Genomic DNA, 20,286 nt, shown 5'->3' with positions numbered 1-20,286 from the left:
TGGTACAATACACTGACATGTCTCCCTTGGTGGTAGCTTTGGTGAAGGCTTCCAGTAATGTAATTTATGAATCTCTCTGTGTGGCCAGTTTGTGGAAGGTCTAAGCCTTTGAAAGCAGCAGCCATCTTGTAGCTGTATGTTGACTGTCTCTGGTATATTCCCCCTTTAGTCCTGACTCAGTGGTGTTATAGGCCCACTGTGACGTTTCTGCCCATGGCCCAGACTGGGAACTCTGTGAGGTTAAACAGGGGGACACCCCATGTGGTGATGGCCAACATGACAACAGCCACTCCTATCAGGTTAACTCCAAATCCAGCTTTAACCTGTGCAGAGAGAAAATAGAATAAATACACTTTCAGTTAATATAATTATTATCTTCTATTATGTTATAATTTTTCTGTTAGAAAAACCTATAAGTATTGATACTACTTTTTACGTTAACTATGCTGCTATGGCCAAAATAAAATATGCAAGATTACTATCAAAAGACAGTGTAAATATGCAAACTTATTTAATAAATATATACTGTGTTCTCAAATTTTAAAATGTATAGACTTGCAAGTTAATTTTTAAGTAATTCTTGGTGGTGGTTTTTGTTTTCATTTGTCTTACCATATCTCTGATCTGCACATGCCCATAACTGAAGACGATGGCATTTGGAGGGTTTCCCACTGGAAGCATGACCCCGAATGAGACGCACATGGTGGCTGGGATCAGGGTGTGGAGAGGGTTAATCTGCAAGGTCTCCGACTGTGGAAAAAAAAAAAAGTTTAAACTATTTTGGACATCTTAGATATATTTTTATATATCATACATTAAAAACAGTTGACCATAAAGCAGTCTTTTAATTAAATGTACATATAGACTGGTGTGAGTCTTTGGTATTTGTAGATAGGGGGCAGCATTGTCCTCAATCTGTCTCAGTGCTTCATGCAATTACTCTATAATGCTAAAATGCAAACTATGCTTACAGTTTACTATGACTAAGTCATGCATTTTAAGTGGCTAATCTGTATTTTGCTAAATTCTTGATAATTATTTAGAAAACAGTTGGTCAAAGTTACTTGTTTGGGTGATTAATCAAATAGCTTATAAAAAACACCCTGGAAGACTTTCAAAAAGCCTACTTGATGGCTAAAAGACAAAAATAAGTGAGGACATACAAATAATCAATAATCAAACATAATAAATACAGAGTAAAAAGTTATGACAGTACCAGTGCACAGAGTATGGGCAGAAACACAGTGAGAGTTGCCGGGTTGGAGGCGAACTCTGTGACCGCGGACACGAGCAGACAGGCCAGCAGGGTCACAGCCCACGGGGGCAGGCCACTCATGGGCTCCAGCTGCCGACCGATCCACACCGATAGACCAGACACCTGAAGCAAACAACAACCTTCGGTTAAGAAATATCTAATAAGAACATTGGCTGGATCACTGGATTAAAGCAAAACTAGTAATTTCCACCTGTAGACTCTGGTTGATGTGAAAAAATCGTGTACATGTATTGTGTATGTACCAGTAAATGCTCAGAGGTTTCTCTATTGTCATTCGCACTACCAACTCCAAAACGCTTTTTCATTTTATTTATTAGCTATTTCTTAAGTTGAATTATTAGAGCTTCATACCAGAGGCTGTATAAAGAAGTGGACAAAGGAAGTGTGACGTCACCCATAGTGTTTGGCTCCAGTCTAAGGAAGCTCATGATGCCAGCGGTCACAGGGATGAATTTGCGAAGTTCCATATTAAAAAACAGGATTTATTAACAGAAAAAACAGGAAAGTAAAACCCCCAGGACTCAGTGCAGCAGTTACAAAGAGAGGTTTTTCAATGTATGTTTCAAATGCAAACTGGAGTCAACTTGGAGTCAGTACTCAGCAGAGCTGGAAGTGCTCCATTCTTTCATTCATACATCGAGGTTTATTGTATTTTTGAGTTTTAGGACCTTATTAACATGTACTAAGAACTGTACAGAAATACACAAAGCACAAAAAGCAACAATGTCTTCTATTATTCAGTCCCATACCGTTTCTATTCCAATTCTGTAATCAGTAACAACTACATCCATAGACACAACATATTACCTTACAGCCGGCCGCCAGGGCATAGCCTCCTCCCACAAGGATCACGATCTCCCACGGCATCAGTCTTTGAAAATCCTTCCAGGTGATCATAGGGGTCAGAGAGTCCTCCTCCGAGTCTAAACAACAGAAAAGTATCGAGATGTTAAAATACTTTGTTAGGAACTACAACTGCTAATAGATGAGTTATTTTTTCTACTGTGGGGTTAATGGTACTAAAGTAGAACATATCTTTAATGTCTGTAACTGCATTGTAAGTGAATGTTTATGTTCCAGATTAGCCACATGAGCACATATAACTGACCCACGTCTAATGTGGAACATGTTTATGCTGTTATTTGTCTGACCCACTGAACTCAACAGCTACAATAAATCTCGACCCAGATCAGACAAACAGTCGTGTAACTTAACATATAGGTGGATGCTGTATGAACCCTTACTTCAGTATTTCAGTCTTTTGACAAAAACATTTTTAGTTTTAGTCAAGAGTTGGTCATATAATTCTTTTGAGCTGTAGTCTAATTTTAGTCGATGAAATGTCATGCTAATTCAAACAAAATCCATAAAGATTTATAAAATAAATGTATAATTTTAGCTATGAAGCAGACCACTGACTCTTTAGAGAATATATGTTGGTAAAATAAAGTTACATAAATTAAAGATCTTTCACCTATGTCTTTACATCCAGATGCACAGGATGAGGAGAAGGGCCTTTTTGCAGGAATGAGAAAAAGGAGGAAACCCAACAGCACGGACACGGTGGCATCAGTCCTGTAGCCTTTTCTGTAGAAAGAAACACACGCAGAACACTGTGTTATTGTGTATTGGTTTATACACTCATTTGTGTGCTTTATAAACAATATTTGCACTTACTTCTCAAACAGGGAGGTCCATCCTGGGACAAAGCCCGGCTCTCTGGTGAACCACAGCAGAGTCATCAGGACGAAGAACACTCCAGTCACCACCTCTGGGTAACTGCACGCAAACAAACCAACAACTTTCATAATGTGACCATGTATTGACAACTGCTCTAGATTGGTGACCAAATCACCAAAGAGTGAAGTGACAGTTTATTAAAGGCGTATAACGGACACTTTATTGTTACAATGCAGTATACAGTACTGACCTGATTGGCCCCAGTTTTTCATACTCCTCGTGGATCCTTTGCTCCGACAGCATCTCTCGTCTGGTTTTGCGTTTCTTACTCAGAGAACACGTCTCTCTGAAACTAAGCACAGAATAAACACCATTACCTTCACCTCACAGTAATAACAGTGTTTAGACCACACATTTAGGGTCAACCTGGGTCCAGTTTGTGACCACAAAGTAAAGAATATTTCTTAAGGTCAGAAAGCCACAGACAGGGGCTATTGTACTGCTCTGTCCACACTGATGACAAATAGAGGCCCACACAGATGTAATTACACACAGATGCGCAGGACAAATGAAAAGACCTATGACACTCAACAGTGAATGTGGTTGTGAGTGTGAAATCCTTTTCCTCATAGTTAATTAAAATATTAAATGCACAATCAAGGCTCTTCATAGGGCAATAGGGTAACTAAGAAGGACCAAAACATTATTAAAATATGAACAATAATGACATTTTGAACATAGAGCAAAAGGCATTCATCACTTTGGTGTTGATAAAGTCTCAAATATCTAAAGTCTTCATATAGTAAAAGTAGTAAAATACTGTACATAAGTAAAAAATGTAAGTATCTGTACTTTACTTAAGTGCATTTTAAGTCTTCACTACATTTGAGAGCAGGTATCTGTACTTTCTACAGCACTGCATGTTTTAACAGGACTGAAAAAAATGTTTTTGTTTTTTTATTATAGTTTGAGACCTGCTGAAAAGGCTGAAGGGTAAATTTTCAGTAAATTTGTATACAGGTACTTTAATAGTGTGATTCTTTTACTTGTACTTTACTGTTTTTAGTTTAGTTTTTTTTTTTTTTTGCATCTGTACTTTTACTTAAGTAACAGAATAGAGTACTTCTTCCACCACTGCCATTTTGTCCAAAGGTGTGTCCTCTACCACAAAACTGATGATGTGTCTTGCCCAAGAGGAATGTCAGAATGCAATGTAAACTGCTAACCTTTCTTATATTAAGCAAATGTGTTTAATCACTACACATAAGACAGACTTACTTGCAGCCCAGAAAGAGGAAGTGCAGCCACAGCCAGGTGAGCACCAACATGATGATGGCGATGGGGAACGAAAAGATGAACCAAGTGCCAAAGTTTATGACTTTAGCATCTGGATAACGCCTGAAAAACAATGAAAGAATGCATTAGCTTTAAAGGTCCTCTGTTATGTAAAATTTACTCTTTAAGCTGTGTTAGAATGTTGTGATCTCCTCAAAAATATACTCGGAGTTGTGTTTTGTTTCATTCATACGTTTGAGTAACCCTTTATTGTTAGTCTATCTACATCTCCAAAGCTCACAATGCTCTGTTCCACCTTGTGATGTCATGAAGCGGAAGTTTCCAAGATAATAGCTCCTTCTACCTTTAGTTCAGAAGAGATTAGCAATTCCAGGTCTGAAATCATCCAAATGATTCAAGTGAAGAAGTGTGGAGTTAAAGACGCAGTGAAGCACTTCCTGTATAACCACATGACATCACAAGGTGGAACTGTGTTTTCACTTTGAGAAAAGAACGAAGCCTAAATGTTGCAGGGTTTGTGTGTTAAATGTGTGACTGAAACAAAACACAACTCCAGGTATGTTTCTGAATAACGAAACAGAATTATAACCATGGATAATATATGCCCTTTAATTACACTGTAGATAAAAATGGAGCTAAGTGAACTCTCTTTAGCCCCATCTCTTGTCAGCCTTCAATAATCTGCAGTCAGTGCTTTTTTGTCTAGTTAGTGATAAGATTTGCCTGTCAATACTTGCACTTTTGTAATCAGGTGAAAGATTACTGTCTTACGTAATTTTTGTGTCTTATAAGATTGTCCACAAACACTTTTTAAATTTCTCTCATCACTTGTTTTTCAGATTTGTTTCTTTGACCGTTTTCTGTTCTTTCGCTGGTGTGAATATAAATTAGGAAAGCTTGAAAACTCTCTGAATGTGTCTTTAACCCACCTGGACCTCAGACAAGGTGGCCAGCTTGTGTCCCTTTTAAACCGGGTAAGTTATTGTCAATGGCATAAAACAAGTCTTGGGAACAACCTATTTGCATCCAATTTGGAAAACTTGGACCAGAAATATCAGGTCGGTCAAAAACTTGAATGAGTGAACGCTGAATGAAACAAATGAATGACTAAGCACAAGCCTTATACATTTCTCTTATATTGTTGTCCAGTGCTGTATAGTTTGTTGTGGTTCAGTATAACAGCTCACAAAAGCTCATTCTTAGTCAAACTCCGACCTTTGGAGCAGATTTTGAGAAGCTTAAAGCAGTGGAAGTGGAAGTAGGGGGTTTGCCCGGATCAGTAACCAAGGAAAAAAAAAAAGACTTGTTCTACTCAAAATAAAAGTATAAATGTTCTCAAAAAGACCCTATGAAGAATTGACTGTGCAATTGTCAGTTTGGAGATTTTTAATCCAATCCTCTGTCAGTAAAAACAAGTGGTTTGGAGCAGAGTTCAGGCTTGAAGTAACAAATTTTACTCTTTTTGCGTTAAATGGCAATTATTAAAGTACATATTGTTTAAGGTAATATAAAGCACACTCTGTAGTCCCCTTTGTGAAGCATGAGTGCACCGTGCCACCATTTACTGTATGTTCTGTTAACTGAATGCCATTTATCAAAATTATCAAACTTTGGTCATGCATTTTCATTCATTCATCTGACTTTGCAGCTCTTAAGCCTTGTTCTTGCTCTCAATGACCTCTCAGTGGTTCACAGCAGTCTGCCACATGTTCCCCGGATCTGTATGAACTCACGTGTTAAACTGCTCGGCGAAGATGAGGTTGGTGGAGGTACCGGTGATGGTCATGAGCCCTCCGATGGTGGCGGCGTACGTGATGCTCAGAGTCAGACATTTACAGATCATGTGGTCCCTCTTGGTCGGGTACTGCGAGTCCCTCCTCATCTTTACTCGCTTCACATTGGGGATCTCCACTGCCACCTACAGGAACGAAACAAAATAAGGTACATCACTTCACATCTCTAACTACTGTAACTGAGTCCCATGATCAGGTAATTTTATTTGTTAGTTGGTTAATTTCTCCAAAAATTTACAATATTTTCACAACAGTTGGATCCTGTAGTGATTCCCATACGGAATTCATACTGTACATGCACAACAAGTGAACAGGAAAATCCAAATGCCCCTTAATGAATGAATGTGATGTGGATCTTATTGTGTTTTTCAATCTGAAACTGTAATAATGAATTACAATGTTTACTTGTCTCCTCCAAACCTAAAATATTTGCTTCTTAGGCTTTCAATAATAAGGCGGAGAGAATTTCTGGTTGTCTCTCTCTCTCTCCTGTGTGTGAGATTGGCAACTGAGTAATTCAAGACTTTCCAAAATCACAGATATTGGATGTGCCCCACCCTTTTTAAGATGTACTGACCTGTGGTAGATGTCCATTTGTGTTATTCATGATGCGTGAGTTTGGACACAGCCCTAAACCGTTCAGCTCTCCACTCTGTAACACACAAAACATCCAGACATTATTTACAATCTGTGGCTGTTTTAAATCAAATACTGGTCCATGATTGATGCTCACCTCAGTGACTGTAGAGAGCTCTTGTTTACTACAGTTATTGCTGTGAAAAGAAGGCAACTTGGATTAATTCTACAGTGGACTCAATTATAACACAATGCTACAGTAATTGTACCTGTCCTCTCGATAGAGCAGCTCCAGTTGGTTTTTCTCTAAATTTTGTTCTTTTTCTGAAACACAGTAACATACAGAAGGAATTCAGACATTTCAGCAAATAAAAATACTTGCTTTTTACAATATTTATATATATATATATATATATATATATATATATATATATATATATATATATATATATATATATATATATATATATATATATATATATATATATATATATATAAACCTTCTTGAGTAATTTTTTTGGCTACTCTACCCATCTCGCATTAGTACTGCAGTTAAATAAACTGCAGAAAAATAACAGGCTATTTTCTAAAAGCATGTCAGATTTCCCATATCCACAGGCCTGTCACGATAACACATTTTGAAATATGATATATTGCAGTAGGTATAGACGAAATCAAACCATGAAGCAAAATTATACCCCAAAAAGTATTCAAAATGTACAAAATTGTTAGAACATTTGAACTGCCAAAAATAAATAACATAATGCAACACTTAAGTAGTTAAATTGTGTCTATAATAAGAAATTATAGATAAAATAAAATATTTTAAGAAAGAACTATACATAGAACTATATATAAGGACATGTGGTAGCACTATGAAAACATGTATGGTTTATTTTTATAAGGTTGTATAAGTTTATTTGTAATTTTTATATACACTTGGTCACCTTAAGAAATAATAAAAAAGAAAATTACAAAAAAAAAAGAAAAGAGTCTTGTAGTCTAGAAAATAGAACATGCTACAGCCCAAACCTCCCCAAATATTCCCTTATTAGTACCAGGGCCACATACCCATGTTGTCGTGACTGTCCTCTGTCCCGTCGGTGCTGTCGGGGTTCTCCAGGCTGTCGGCGAGTCCAGTGCAGATGAGCTGCTGCAGCACGGCCTCCGCGATGGGCATCACCATAGCAGTGGTCGAGGTGTTACTCAACCACATAGACAAAAAGACTGTACAGCACATGAACCCCAGCACCAACCTGAGGGGGGAGAGAGAGAGTGAGAAGGAGGGAGACAGAGAGTGGCAGAGAGGGAAAAGAGTCAGGGAGTCAGGAGAGTGAGAGATAATGAGAGAGAAAGAGACGAGACAGAGAAAGTATTACTAGTATTGTAAATAACAGCATAACATTATTTTTGCAATGCTTAAAAGTCCTATATTACACAAAATTGTCTCTTGTGAGTTTAAACTATGTTAAAATGTTGTTACTTCATCAAAAACAGGAGTTGTGTTTTGTTTCATTCACACATGGTAATTAAGAGCTACCTTTTACTTTATCCAAATTATTCCAGTGAAGGTGTACAGAGTTTAAAAACACAGCTGAGAGCTAAGAATTCAGCCTAAATATGCAGGGTTTATATGTTAAATCTAGATCAGAAAATAGCCTAATATGGGCCCTATAAATAAATTCTTTTTATGTAGTAAATTCAGTTTTCATTGTCAAAACACAGATTTAGATAGTGTGTTTGTGCTATGAAATACTGTACATATACTACTTTCACCTTGTTCCCTATATCTGTCTGCATTCTGATCCCCTGCAAAGCTTTTTGAACTCGAATACTGTATATTTGCCCAGTACACACCATATGCCTTGGATTACATATGCATAAGGCTTGTTAGATTAAGCATTTTAACGTGCCCTGGATTTTCTGGTACCAACTCCAAGAACAATATGCCAAAAGGTGAAGGCATTTTGTTGCATATATACAGAAAAGTGGAATAAATAGAGCCATTCAGTGCTGATGGGGAGCAAAAACAGATTTTCCTATGGATTACATTGAACTTTACCGTGAAATATCCAAAAGGTAAAAGCACAAAGTTGCACCTGATAACACCTACCTTTTACCTTTAATTCAGTAAAGATAGGCAATTCCAGGGCTGAAATCATTCAAATGATTCTCATGAAGGTGTACTATAAAACACTTCAGGTATTACCACATGATATCACAAGGTGGACCAGAGTGTTTTCTGTATTTGTGTGTTAAACATGTGTGAATGAAATAAAACTCCAGGTGTATATGCGAAGAGGAAACAACATTATAACATTAATATTATTGGCCTATAGAATGTTGTACTGGCATCTGAAAGCCAGGAATAATGTTTTCTTACATTCCCGGTTTGGCCCCTGCGACCATCACCATCCTCAGAGCGATGCGTTTGTGCAGGTTCCACTTCTCGATGGACGCCGCGAGACAGATGACTCCCATGAGCAGCAGAGTGGTGTCTTTACAATACTCTGCTGCCACCTGCACAATCACAACAACAAAAAGACAGTTAAAATGAGTAGAGATAAGATGTTTTTTGGAATCTGCTGCCTAAAAATACACACAAAGTTTTATATTAATATTTTAAAACAGAGAAAACAGAGGTAGTTGCACAAAAGGTGACTGCACCCCGCTCTCATAGTTTTGTTATACAAGGGGACTTAAGATATTTGGTGAAAATGATTAAAATCGGCCTTACATACCGGTCCAAAAATATCGGCAGAGCTCTATTAATTATCGCTCAATATATTAACTAGCTGCTTAGCATTACTGTGTTTAAAACAGAATTGAGAGTTGAAGCTTTCAGTTAATTTCCTTGACATGATCAATTATTAATATTAAATTTTTTTCAGATTATGCTTATTTATAATAATATATTTAAACTTGCCTCACCTTTATCTGGGATCATATAATATACATCTAAAATATGTTATAATATTTGGAAATTATATCCCTTAACTCTACGTAAATACTTATGGCAATGATAACTACCTAATTTAAAAGAGATCTAAAACTGAATTAATTAAAGCGTTATAGCGCAAAACTACTGGTTATAGGCTTTGACAAACCAGCGTGAAATACATTTTGTAAACAGGCCCATGTTTACTTGTGTCTCACCCATTTCCCCTGTTCAGCTTCATGTTTGGATTTCTATTAATCTGCTCCACTTTCCTCTGCTGGGTTCATTGCTGTATGTTGTTGTATAAGACTACGTATCTCACCTCTCACCTAGAACATATTCTTTTACTTTTTTATGAACAACAATCAATCCTAAATGAGTGTCAATATCAGTCTGTTTTCACTGACACAGGAAAATCCTATCTAAACTGAACGCAAGTAAACTTTGCTACGCTGAGGTTTCATCACACATCCCTACACTCTAACTCCACTGCAGCAGCTATTGTCACCTCCTCCTCTCCTCCTCCTCTTCTTTTTATATCACAAACCTCCTAAGGTCTAAGTGACAAAGTTAATTCATTCAGTAGCGTAAACCATTCATTGGATGTATCAGTCTCTGCCGGTCTAAACTGTATATATGAATGGACAGAGCTAACCACTGTGTTCCATACAGGAAGTGTGCATGGGTCCATTTCTGGCTCCATCAACTCTGTTTCCAAATGACTTTGAAAAATTGTCAATACTATCTCTGTGACTGCTGTTGTGAGCCTCATCATTTGGTCTTAAAATGTTTGTATTAACCCGCTCTACATGATCCTGGTGTTTTTATTTCGCAATTTTGTCTGTAAATAAATTCCTATTCCTGTTCGCTCCAATAATCTGCTAATCTTCTTTATACAGTCTATCCATAGGTGAAAACACAATGAATTCATAACTGTAAATGACCATGTGTCTGGACCACCCCGAGAGCGCCATAATAAAGTGAAAATGTTGCATAAATCTTGTTGCTGGTATATTTATGGAACAAGAGGCTTACATTGGTGTTAACTGCAGATTTGTCACTGTTTGTCACCACGATTATGTCACAGGAAACTTGGCTCACTTTTATGTAACAAAGATTGAAAAGAGAGAGTGAGATTATCTGACCAAATGTGCCGCTTTAGTTAATTGCCAAGTATTCATTCAGGGTGTTGTTGGTAGTACAGTCTTATAACCAGAAGATTGCCAGTTCAGTTCTAGCCAACTTGCCTGAATAAATGAATGGTGTACTAGCCTAATAGTACTTTGACAACACATAGCCCAGGTGTGGTAATGCTTTGTATATAAGGAGCCAAAACAAAAGTCAAGTTAGTTTTTCTGTCACTCATTTAACTAGTATGCACTATGTAACTTGCACTTTTATGTCTTCTTCAGCAGGACAAGTTACCGGTCAGATCTGTGGAAAGGCAACCCCACTCACAGTAAGAATGCAATTTTTTCAAGGTAGTTTTTAGCAATAAGTCACAAGTAACTTAATAAATGTCATAAGTCAGTCAGTGACATTCTGTGAATTCATAGCAAGAAAGGATTTTATTTCTTTTCGTGAATTACAAAACAAAAATTTAACTTTTGTCAAAAACCTATTCTGACACCGATCCTGAATAAGACATGAGCCTGTGAGACAGAGGTGTGCCGTTAAGCACAAGAAGAGTGTGCCCTGAGTTTGACCCCAGGTTTACTGTATGGGGCTTGTGTGTTATAATCTCATTATGTTACATATAATAAACCCGACTTCTTAAATCCACATTAACAAATCCAGGTTTCAGCTGAACTGAACAGAAACTTTAAGCCTTTTCACTGAGAACTCAGGGTGACAAAAAGTGCAGTCACAGGTTAAATAAGGACTTAAATGTGAAACATTACAGCAAATATTGCTTACTACAGTTGACTACATGTTAAGGCTCCTATTTGTGTTGCCTCATATCGTATCTGAGTTTTTATGGTGTCTTATTTTTTCATTGATTTCTTATCAAAATACTATACAATGTACCAGTGTATCAGTGACAGTAGATGTAGTCAGTAGGCACTGACTTCAGTTATGAGCTCATGTTATAGTATGAAGCAGGGACAAGATGAGACAGAATTCCCACAAGAGATGAAACTCAAGACTGGCTCCACGAGATTTGGATATAATTTATAATAAATAAATTGTGTGGTTCAGTTGACAAAATGCATTTGGCAAATATTTTTGGTCTTATTTTCACTACTTTTTGGAACTACAACTTTTTAAAATATTAACCACCAGCGTTTATTAATGGTACATCAGAACAGGGCTTAGGATAAGGCATTGTTCAAGAACAAATCACTCAGTATAAAACAAATATGCAATATTTTGCAATATGCTATACTTTTCATGATTGATTTAGAAATATATGTGATTACTAAAATGCACTGTGACTGAAGGATGATCTGAACAAGAAAGTATTTTGACTCACCTCACTGGACTTGAGCACTCCGAACAGAGGATAGAGGAAAGCAGGGACCAGGGCAGCAGCACCCAAAGGAACCGCCTCTGACACCCAGTAAATGGCTGTGACAATCAGAACATACGCACAGCTCGCCTCCTGGAAAAAGAAAATGCATTCAACCATTATGTGTAAATCATATATCAATATAGATATAATGTCTGAGTGTATGCTGTACAGGGCTGATGAAGCATTTTTGTTATGTAATATGAACACAAACTCTTTGACCATAAGCAGCTTTAAGATCTAAATGTTAAAAACTAAAGACCAAACGTGTGACCAAGTGAAAGTTGTGTACAATAGTAGTCAATTTTGGAAATAAATTGATAAAACAAAAAAATAATGGTTTGGGGTTCAAGAGTGTTGACATTGGTAAATACAGTATATGCACATGAATGTATAATTGGTAATTAACAGCACTGTAACTGAGAATTAGAATTTCAAGAGCTGCATCCATGAAAAAAATCCAATTTAATATCTCAACTCAATACATTGTACAAGTCTTCCCCTTATTTATTTATTTATGCAACATTTTATAAAGTGAATCAGTAGACTAGCCTTACAAGCAAAGAGCTTGTCAGAGGCAAATTATTGAATGTGTTCAGGCTTGTAATTCTGTGTAAAAGTTGACTTTTAAAGTAATTAAAATCAAAACCCTCCATCCATCAGATACGATCGAGAATAGTCAAGTCTGTCAATGATGTCAATGTCAAAATCTGAGATGAGGAACAAATCGTTACATTAATGATAAACCCAAGAAGAAAAACCCCAACATTAAATGTTTTTATGCATTGAATTCACACCTTGCAGCAATTTCTGTAAGTTGCTGACTTCACTTAATAAAGCTTTTAATGGTATGAAAAGACAAAATCAAAAAGTGAAAAAAGAGAACAAAAAGATCTCTGACTGATGATTGATTATTGCTCCATACAAGTTAAACAATGCTGGCCATGCAACAAACTTACATTTAAATGCAAAATTCAAATTCAAAATTCAAAATTCAAATGCAAAAGTCAATACAAGATATTTTCTTAACTAGATAAAAGCTTTGTGTCCGAGAGAAAACTTAAACTAAGAATCACACAACACAGCACCTTGAGTAAATTTGGTATATTTGAAGTAAATATTATTTCTTATGTTGCGTTGATGCATCACTTACATTTTCCCTGTTTCAAAGATACAGTCAACACTATTTTACTGCTAAAGGTGTATTATGTATTTTTATTCTGGTGGGTGATCTGCCATCTGTGTATCTCCATGGAGAAGTTATTGCTTTTTCAGGATTTTTTCACAGTATGGCACTGAACCTTTCTTGCATTTAGTAAATTAAACAGTTAAAGTTGTCTTTATTGCAAGCAAACTAGCCTGAAAAACATGTATTGATCATTCCAGGTAAAGCAATAACGTCGCTCATGAAGGTGACAGACCAAGTTACATAGTGCAGTATGCACCTTTGAGGGGAAAATCACTTGCTGTAAGGTCAGTGATTCCATCCCTGCTTAGGCTAGTTCATACTGTCCTTGTGTTCTTGAGCAATTCACCAGCCTTGTGTCTAGGGCTTCACTATTTGGGAAATTGCTGTTTTTCAAACAAGCATTGCAACTGCTTAACGATCTCTGGATGTCCAAAGTTCACATTTTAAACATCCAGAAGATTTGCAGATAAAAATAAAAAAATAAAACTCCCATTACCAGCTAGCACATGTCTACATATCTCAGTGCTGTCAGTGCTGTCAGTGCTGTCAGTCTGCTTCTGCAAACAGGGACAAATGGTCCAACTGCTGTCCCTCATGTGTTTCTTAGAAGAAGAACATTGGTCTAAGTGACAGTTTTTTGTAATTGGGTAAGAGTTAAGTATCAAAGTGAGTGACGCACAGGCTCCTGGGGTGAGCTGGACTGAGTTTGTTTGGTCCCAGCAGGCTTTCGTACATTTCCCTGCCAAGGTCAAAGGTCAAAGCTCTAGTGCCAGAAGACAAGCCAGGTCCAGTCATGTTTTCACCAGCTGCAGCGGGGAAGGGAGGGAACTATCGTCCCAGTAGTGAGGTGGAAAAATGTTAAATATGCTTTTGTATATAAAATATTGTTTTAGCATGATTTTTTCTAGTAAAGTATAGTGTACATACAATTTGCTAAATAAATAGTCAAGGTGGGTCCAATTAAAGCCATACTTAAAGGTGCACATTGCAACTTTTTTGGAGGAGACTGTCACTTGCTTATCTCATGGAGATGTTATTCCTTTGTAAAATGTATAGAGAGTATGAAATTAAACCTATACAGTGTATCTCCATGTAGACGTAGTTAAGATATACTTTACTGATGTCTCATGAGGGATATCTTTTCTTTGCATTTGACCCACTCTTCAATCAATGCCCCAGAGACCCACCTCCAGATTGGTCAGGACTACCTTAGCTGGAGGATTATTCCTATTGCCCATGTTTTGGTGCCCAGACTAGGGAGAAACATGTAAAAATGCAAAAGGTAGATCTGTGGAGAAGCAAGCCCACTCACAATAAGAATGTATGTTTTTCAAAGTATTTTGAGCAATAAAACCACATGTAATTGAGTAAATGCAAGCTACATAATTTGGAAAATTATTGCACAAATTGCAAAGCAATAACAGCTCCATGGAGACAATCAAGTGGTGTTCCCTCCACCAGGGAAGTTACATAGAGAACCTTTAAAGAAAATGCTTCTTTCCTTCTTCTTTTCCTTTCCCCAATGAATGGCTCTGATGTAATTTGAGTAAGTGTCACATGACATTATCTGTTTGACCTCAGTTTGATAAAGGTGTGAGGAGCTGAAGGAGCAGTTTTCTATTGACTGTCTCATCACAGCTTTGTTAACTCAGAGTTAGGCTGAGGAAATGGTGCACCAATGATCTCTGACAAAACTTCACCAAACCCATGAGTAAATAACTTTTTCAATATTAGATACTCCTACAATTGTCTATATCAAAACTTCTTAAATCTGTCTGGAATCAATATGGGTCCATGTTCTTTCCCTCATTGAATCAGAACATTAATAATCATAAATTATACTTTTATTTGTCTTTTCAGATCATAAATAAAATAATCATGACCTTTATATTGATCCAAATAATTAGATTTTTCCTCCAGTAATGAAGCAGCCGTGATTAGGCCTGTCACAATAACACATTTTGAAGCACAATATTGAGAGAAATTTTGCAATAAACAATAATATTGAATCTGCTTTAGTCATTGACACAAAGTAGAATAATCCCAGTAAAGCGACTTTTATGATTATGATAAACCCTGAGCTCTAAAATACACTGTTCTTGCTGTCATACATTGAAGTCGATACAGTAATTATTGTGACATTCCTAGCCCTACTTCCATTCATGTGACTGATATCGTGAGTCCAAATGTCAACAGTAAAAGGTACAGTTCTTTCCAGTACTTTCTGCCTGTGAACTGTCCTGACTGCACCCCGCTGGTGTCCCTCTCATGTCCCCTCTCGTGTCCCCCTCGTGTGCCCCCTCATGTCCCCCCTCATGTCCTAGAGACACAGCTGTATGAACCCCTACACCCCCTCAACTTCCTCGCACGCTCCTGCACCCTCCATCACATTCCTGTCCCGTCTGGAGACTGTGTCGTAAGGCTGCCATGCAGGGCCAAATCCAGCAGGGTGAACTCATTATATAACTTAATGACAGGTTTTTTTTCTGTTTCTCTTTGGTCAAGTGTTGTTCCTTTGTTCCCTGTGGGTTCAAACTGTGTGGTGTACCAAAATGTCCCTGACTCCATGCACAAGAAAGACAGTGGGTTATTAAAGGTCCTTAAAAACTCTTGTGAGCTTTAAGCGATGTTAAAATGTGATTGTCTCATCGAAAACAGACCTGGAGTTGTGTTTTGTTTCATTCACACAGTCTGTCTACATCTCCAAAGCTCAAAATGCTCTGTACCACTTTGTGATGTCATGAAGTGGTAGTTTTCAGAAAAATTTTTGTTTAGAAGAGGCTAGCAATTTCAAGTCCGAAATTAACCAAATGATTCTAGTGAAGTTATATGGAGTTTAAAAACACAGTGGCGCACTTCCTGTTTTACAACGTGACATCAGAGTGAAAAGGTGGAACAGGCTGGTTTCAGTTTGAGACAAATCTCAGCCTAAAAATTTTAAATGTGTGTGAATGAAACAAAACACAACTCCAGGTATGTTTGTATGCATAGCTGTACGCACTAGCTCATTGCATCTAAAAAAACTTAGGATCAGAAGGTCCATTGATGCCATGTTTTAAGCAAAAGCATTCATTAATTCCTTTGCAATAATAAAAGAGCACAACATATTGTGAACTGACTGACTTTACATGTGGCAATGATGGTTAATAGTAACAAAGTAAAGTCTCTTCCACCTTGTAATGTCACGTGGTAATACAGGAATTGCTCCACTGTGTTTTAAACTGATTATTCAAACTTCATTAGAATAATCTGGTTAATTAAAATTTTGCTAATTGCCAATGTCTAGTAAACAAAAGGTAAAAAGTAGCTGTTAACCTGAAAACTATCACTTCATGACATCACAAGGTGGAACAGAGCATTTTGAGCTTTGGATATGTAGACAGACTAATAATACAGGATAACTCAAACATGAATGAAACAAAACACCACTCCAGGTATGTTTTTGATGAAGTTACAGAATTATAACATGGTTTAAAGCTCTCAAGTGTCAATTTTGCATAATATAGGACCTTTAACACATTTTTGAATGATTTTGTATTCCCTGTAACTTTGTAATACAGTACTTAATCTCATATTTACTATGTCAAAGGTTACAAAATATATTTTATTTTCTTTACAGTGAAAGTTTTATATAGGAATTCCCAAGAAAGTAAAAGGTTTTCTGAAAGTAAAAGTTGTTTCTTTCCGAAAGTTTAACTTTTACTTGAGTACCATTTTTACTTCAGCTCAGTTCATATTACTGTGTTATTAATTCAAGTCATATTATTAATATTAGCATATTATTAGTCACTATAATACTTTTACAGCAATATAATTAGGCTACTCTACCTACCTCTAGTCAGTCATGCTTTGCAATGCCTACAAAATAATGACATGTACAGCTCTGATTGTACAGACTGGATCACTGCAGATTAACATGCACAAGTTTCAGTATTTTGACCTACTTTCTGACAACTCAAAAGTTTTAAAACTACAACAGAAACTGGCATAATCATTTGGTAACGCGTAGTTAACACATCCTTTGTGTTTTGGAGCGGCTCTTATCTCCCTCTCATCAACATGTGGTGACATCTCCCCTTCACTCAGACAGAACTACAGTGGGACAGAGGGGACAGTGTTCCAGTGAGGGCCCCTCCCACGGCTCTTTTCTCTCAACTCAAATCCTATCAAGACATCAAGCACCAGCCCCTAACAGAGCGGCAATCAACAAAAGAAACCAGGTATTTATGATATGAATATTCATTGAACTAACTGTACAGGCTGAATAGGAATAATATGTCACTTTGAATTTAGTGCTTTAAAAATACACTGTGTAGCTTTTCTTAAATTCTTAAATGTTGTTATTGCTTTGTCTGGAATGTTTCACAGTATGGTATTAAACTTTCCTATCTTCACAGAGACCAAACCAGGCCAAGTTACAGGTCAGATCTGTGGAAAGGCAACCCCGCTCACAGTCAGCCTGTTTTTCTATTTTTTTTTTTTTTTTTAACCTTCAAAACCATCTGTAATTGAATAAATGTAATGTGTTTAGTGTCATACTGTGGAACATTCCAGGCAGAGTAATGACGTATCAACAAAAACAAGCAAGTCACTGATCGTCTGACAGAAAATTACACTTTGTTGACTGTTATGATTTGTTGAAGAAAATGCAATGTATGGTTGAACAGAGGAGTGTTTAAATTTTGGTTAGAAGACAAGAAGTAAAACATGTGGTATGCCTGATAAAATGAACAGATCAATAATACAATATCACAGTACTGATCAACTTAAATGCTGAAACAAGCATATTTTTCTTTATGACGTCAATACAGCAATGAACAGTCAGTGGAAGGAATTAAAAGACCCATATTACGCTACTTTCTGATCTATGTTTTCCCATCAAAAACATACCTGGTGTTGCATTTTGTTTTATTCATACATGTTTAACACATAAACCTTGTATATTTAGGCTACGTTCTCTCAAACTGAAAACGCTCAGTTCTACCTTGTGGTAAGGAAGTGCTCCACTGTGCTTTTAAACTCCATACACCTTCACTAGAATCATTTGGATCATTTCAGCCCTGGCATTGCCCATCTCTATTGAACGAAAGACAAAAGGTAGCTGTTGACTTGAAACAGCTCCCTTACCATGACATTACAAGTAAGAACAGAGCATTTTGAGCTTTGAAGATGTAGACAGAATAATAATTAAGGGGTACTCAAACATACAAAACACAACTCCAGGTATGTCTTTGATGAGGTAATGTTATAACATGGCGAAAAGCTCAAATTCTGTATAATAAGGGGCATTTAAACTTCATCAACAGGTGGAGCAATGCAACAAGAGAACTGTTGGTAAAGCTTCTCTGTAATTATTTCCTAATGAATGAATGTTGTTTTTGTGGGTGGGTGCGATACTAGCCCCCCAGCTACAGACATGCATTAAACTAACTGAGTAGTTATGTCACCACAATACTATGTTTGGCAAATTAAAGCTAATATGACGAAGAGCAATTGATTTCACATTGCAAATAACACCAGCAGGTGCTAAGATAGTATCTAAAGTTCACTTGAATGAAGTAACACTCAGAACATTATCCAAACTACATACATTGGCTACTTTGTTTTAGTAAATTGTGGAATAAATCCAAATACTTTTCAATCTGAATGCAAAACGCTTAGGCCCACTTAGTTTGATCTGAGACACATTTGTACACTTGCAATTCTACCTAGAGTTACTATATTGCCAGGTTATTATATCGCTCTGATACGTTTAAAAGTTTATGTATAAAATTTTTATATATTGTATTTTAAGCACAGGTGCGCTCGTGTGGTACTCACGCTGGTTGGATGGATGAGCGGCAGCGGTAGCAGAGAGAGCGGGATGAGGACCACCACGAGCAGCTTCCTGGCCGTCCACAGCTTCCGGAACAGATCCATCCTCGCAGCGGCCTCTAACCTCATGAGTGACCCGGCTTTGGAGCAGCAAATGCGAATATGATGCTGAACACGAAGCGCTGTACCTTCTCCTGGATTTAGCGCCAAAGGTGAGGTCACCCAGAGGTTTTGAGGTGAGTGGACGTGTTTGGACTTGGGTTTCTTAAATGCTGAATGGATCTGATTGTCGCTCCATGCAGTTTGAGGTTTCTTGGTTTGTGCGTAACTGTGCGTCAGTGTGTGTTGTGTGTGTGGTGTGAGTGAATGTTACGGTGGAGAGGATGCAGGTGAAGTTCTGGCGTTTTAAATGGCCCGATAAATATGTTAATTTGGCCCAACCTAAACTGACACCCCCTCGACCAATCAGAGCCTAAGGTATTTGCACGCGGTCAGTGCGTGGGTCACTGGTGCCGGTTCTTGAATATTGAGGATTTAACTCTTGGCGCACAGAACTTTTTTTTTTTTTTTTTTTTTTTTTTTTTAAATAAGCAGCCTCATAATTTAAATTGGTCCAGAATCATTTTAGAAGTAACACAATACATGTATTTGTATTTTATATGCAATACTACAAAACACCAACATAACACAAAGCAAATGTTCCTCCCGTTTATTTCCAAAAAGCTAGGTTGACATTTATTCTAGGCTAATTAGATGAGTTGATTAAATATACAAAGACCAATTTTAATGCACATTTTGTTATTAAGGCTCCACTACATGCACTCTATTCCTATACCGGTATTATGTCACCACCTACAAGTGTGGCACATGAATGAGTGAAGTGTTCATTCGGTGATCAGTATATTGAAAGAACACGAGCACACTGCACACGTGCATAGTTCTTTTGCACCCTGAGCGCAGTGGAGCAAATTTGGCAGCATCAGGGATGTAGCTGGTGTAGCACACTGCCCTCTGGTGGTTACGTATCACCACTGCAGACAATGGACCTTTTTTTAAAAAAAAAAAAAAACTGTGCTGCATTTGCATTGTGCAACTAAGGTTAATATGAAAATATGTACCTCTTCACGACATTAACTGATGCAGAGTGCTCATGTTTCTGAACCATCAGAATAACCAAAGTGAAATCAGCATTACAGCCAAATATGCCAAGCAAAT

The 20,286-nt window shown here is 37.2% G+C and overlaps 2 protein-coding genes across 2 annotated transcripts in view; one reads left to right on the top strand and one right to left on the bottom strand.

Annotated features, from left to right (window-relative positions):
- Positions 1-67: 67 nt before the first annotated feature.
- slc13a4 (solute carrier family 13 member 4) lies at positions 68-19,200 on the bottom strand. Its single transcript, XM_055153835.1, has 16 exons — positions 19,078-19,200; positions 12,033-12,161; positions 9,005-9,141; positions 7,693-7,877; positions 6,891-6,945; positions 6,780-6,818; positions 6,623-6,704; positions 5,986-6,170; positions 4,235-4,354; positions 3,207-3,308; positions 2,954-3,055; positions 2,751-2,863; positions 2,084-2,199; positions 1,217-1,378; positions 613-750; positions 68-323 (listed from the first exon to the last, which is right to left on the bottom strand). The coding sequence occupies exons 1-16, from the start codon at positions 19,198-19,200 to the stop codon at positions 186-188; spliced, it is 1,926 nt and encodes a 641-aa protein (XP_055009810.1). The 3' UTR covers positions 68-185.
- zgc:162331 (uncharacterized protein LOC793007 homolog) overlaps positions 4,702-20,286 on the top strand; it is a 48,211-nt gene continuing 32,626 nt past the window's right edge. The window contains exons 1-5 of the mRNA XM_020926159.2: positions 4,702-5,226; positions 5,948-6,193; positions 10,972-11,018; positions 17,344-17,477; positions 19,052-19,283. The gene's annotated coding sequence lies outside the window, so the exon portion shown is untranslated. The remainder of the gene's footprint in view (positions 5,227-5,947; positions 6,194-10,971; positions 11,019-17,343; positions 17,478-19,051; positions 19,284-20,286) is intronic.

Source organism: Boleophthalmus pectinirostris, unplaced genomic scaffold (assembly GCF_026225935.1).
Source record: "Boleophthalmus pectinirostris isolate CB_2022bp ecotype Guang Dong unplaced genomic scaffold, ASM2622593v1 HiC_scaffold_18, whole genome shotgun sequence".
In the NCBI taxonomy this organism is placed as follows: Eukaryota; Metazoa; Chordata; class Actinopteri; order Gobiiformes; family Gobiidae; genus Boleophthalmus; species Boleophthalmus pectinirostris.
The sequence above is the reverse complement of the archived record's forward strand: the minus strand, read 5'-3'. Positions and strand labels throughout refer to the sequence as shown.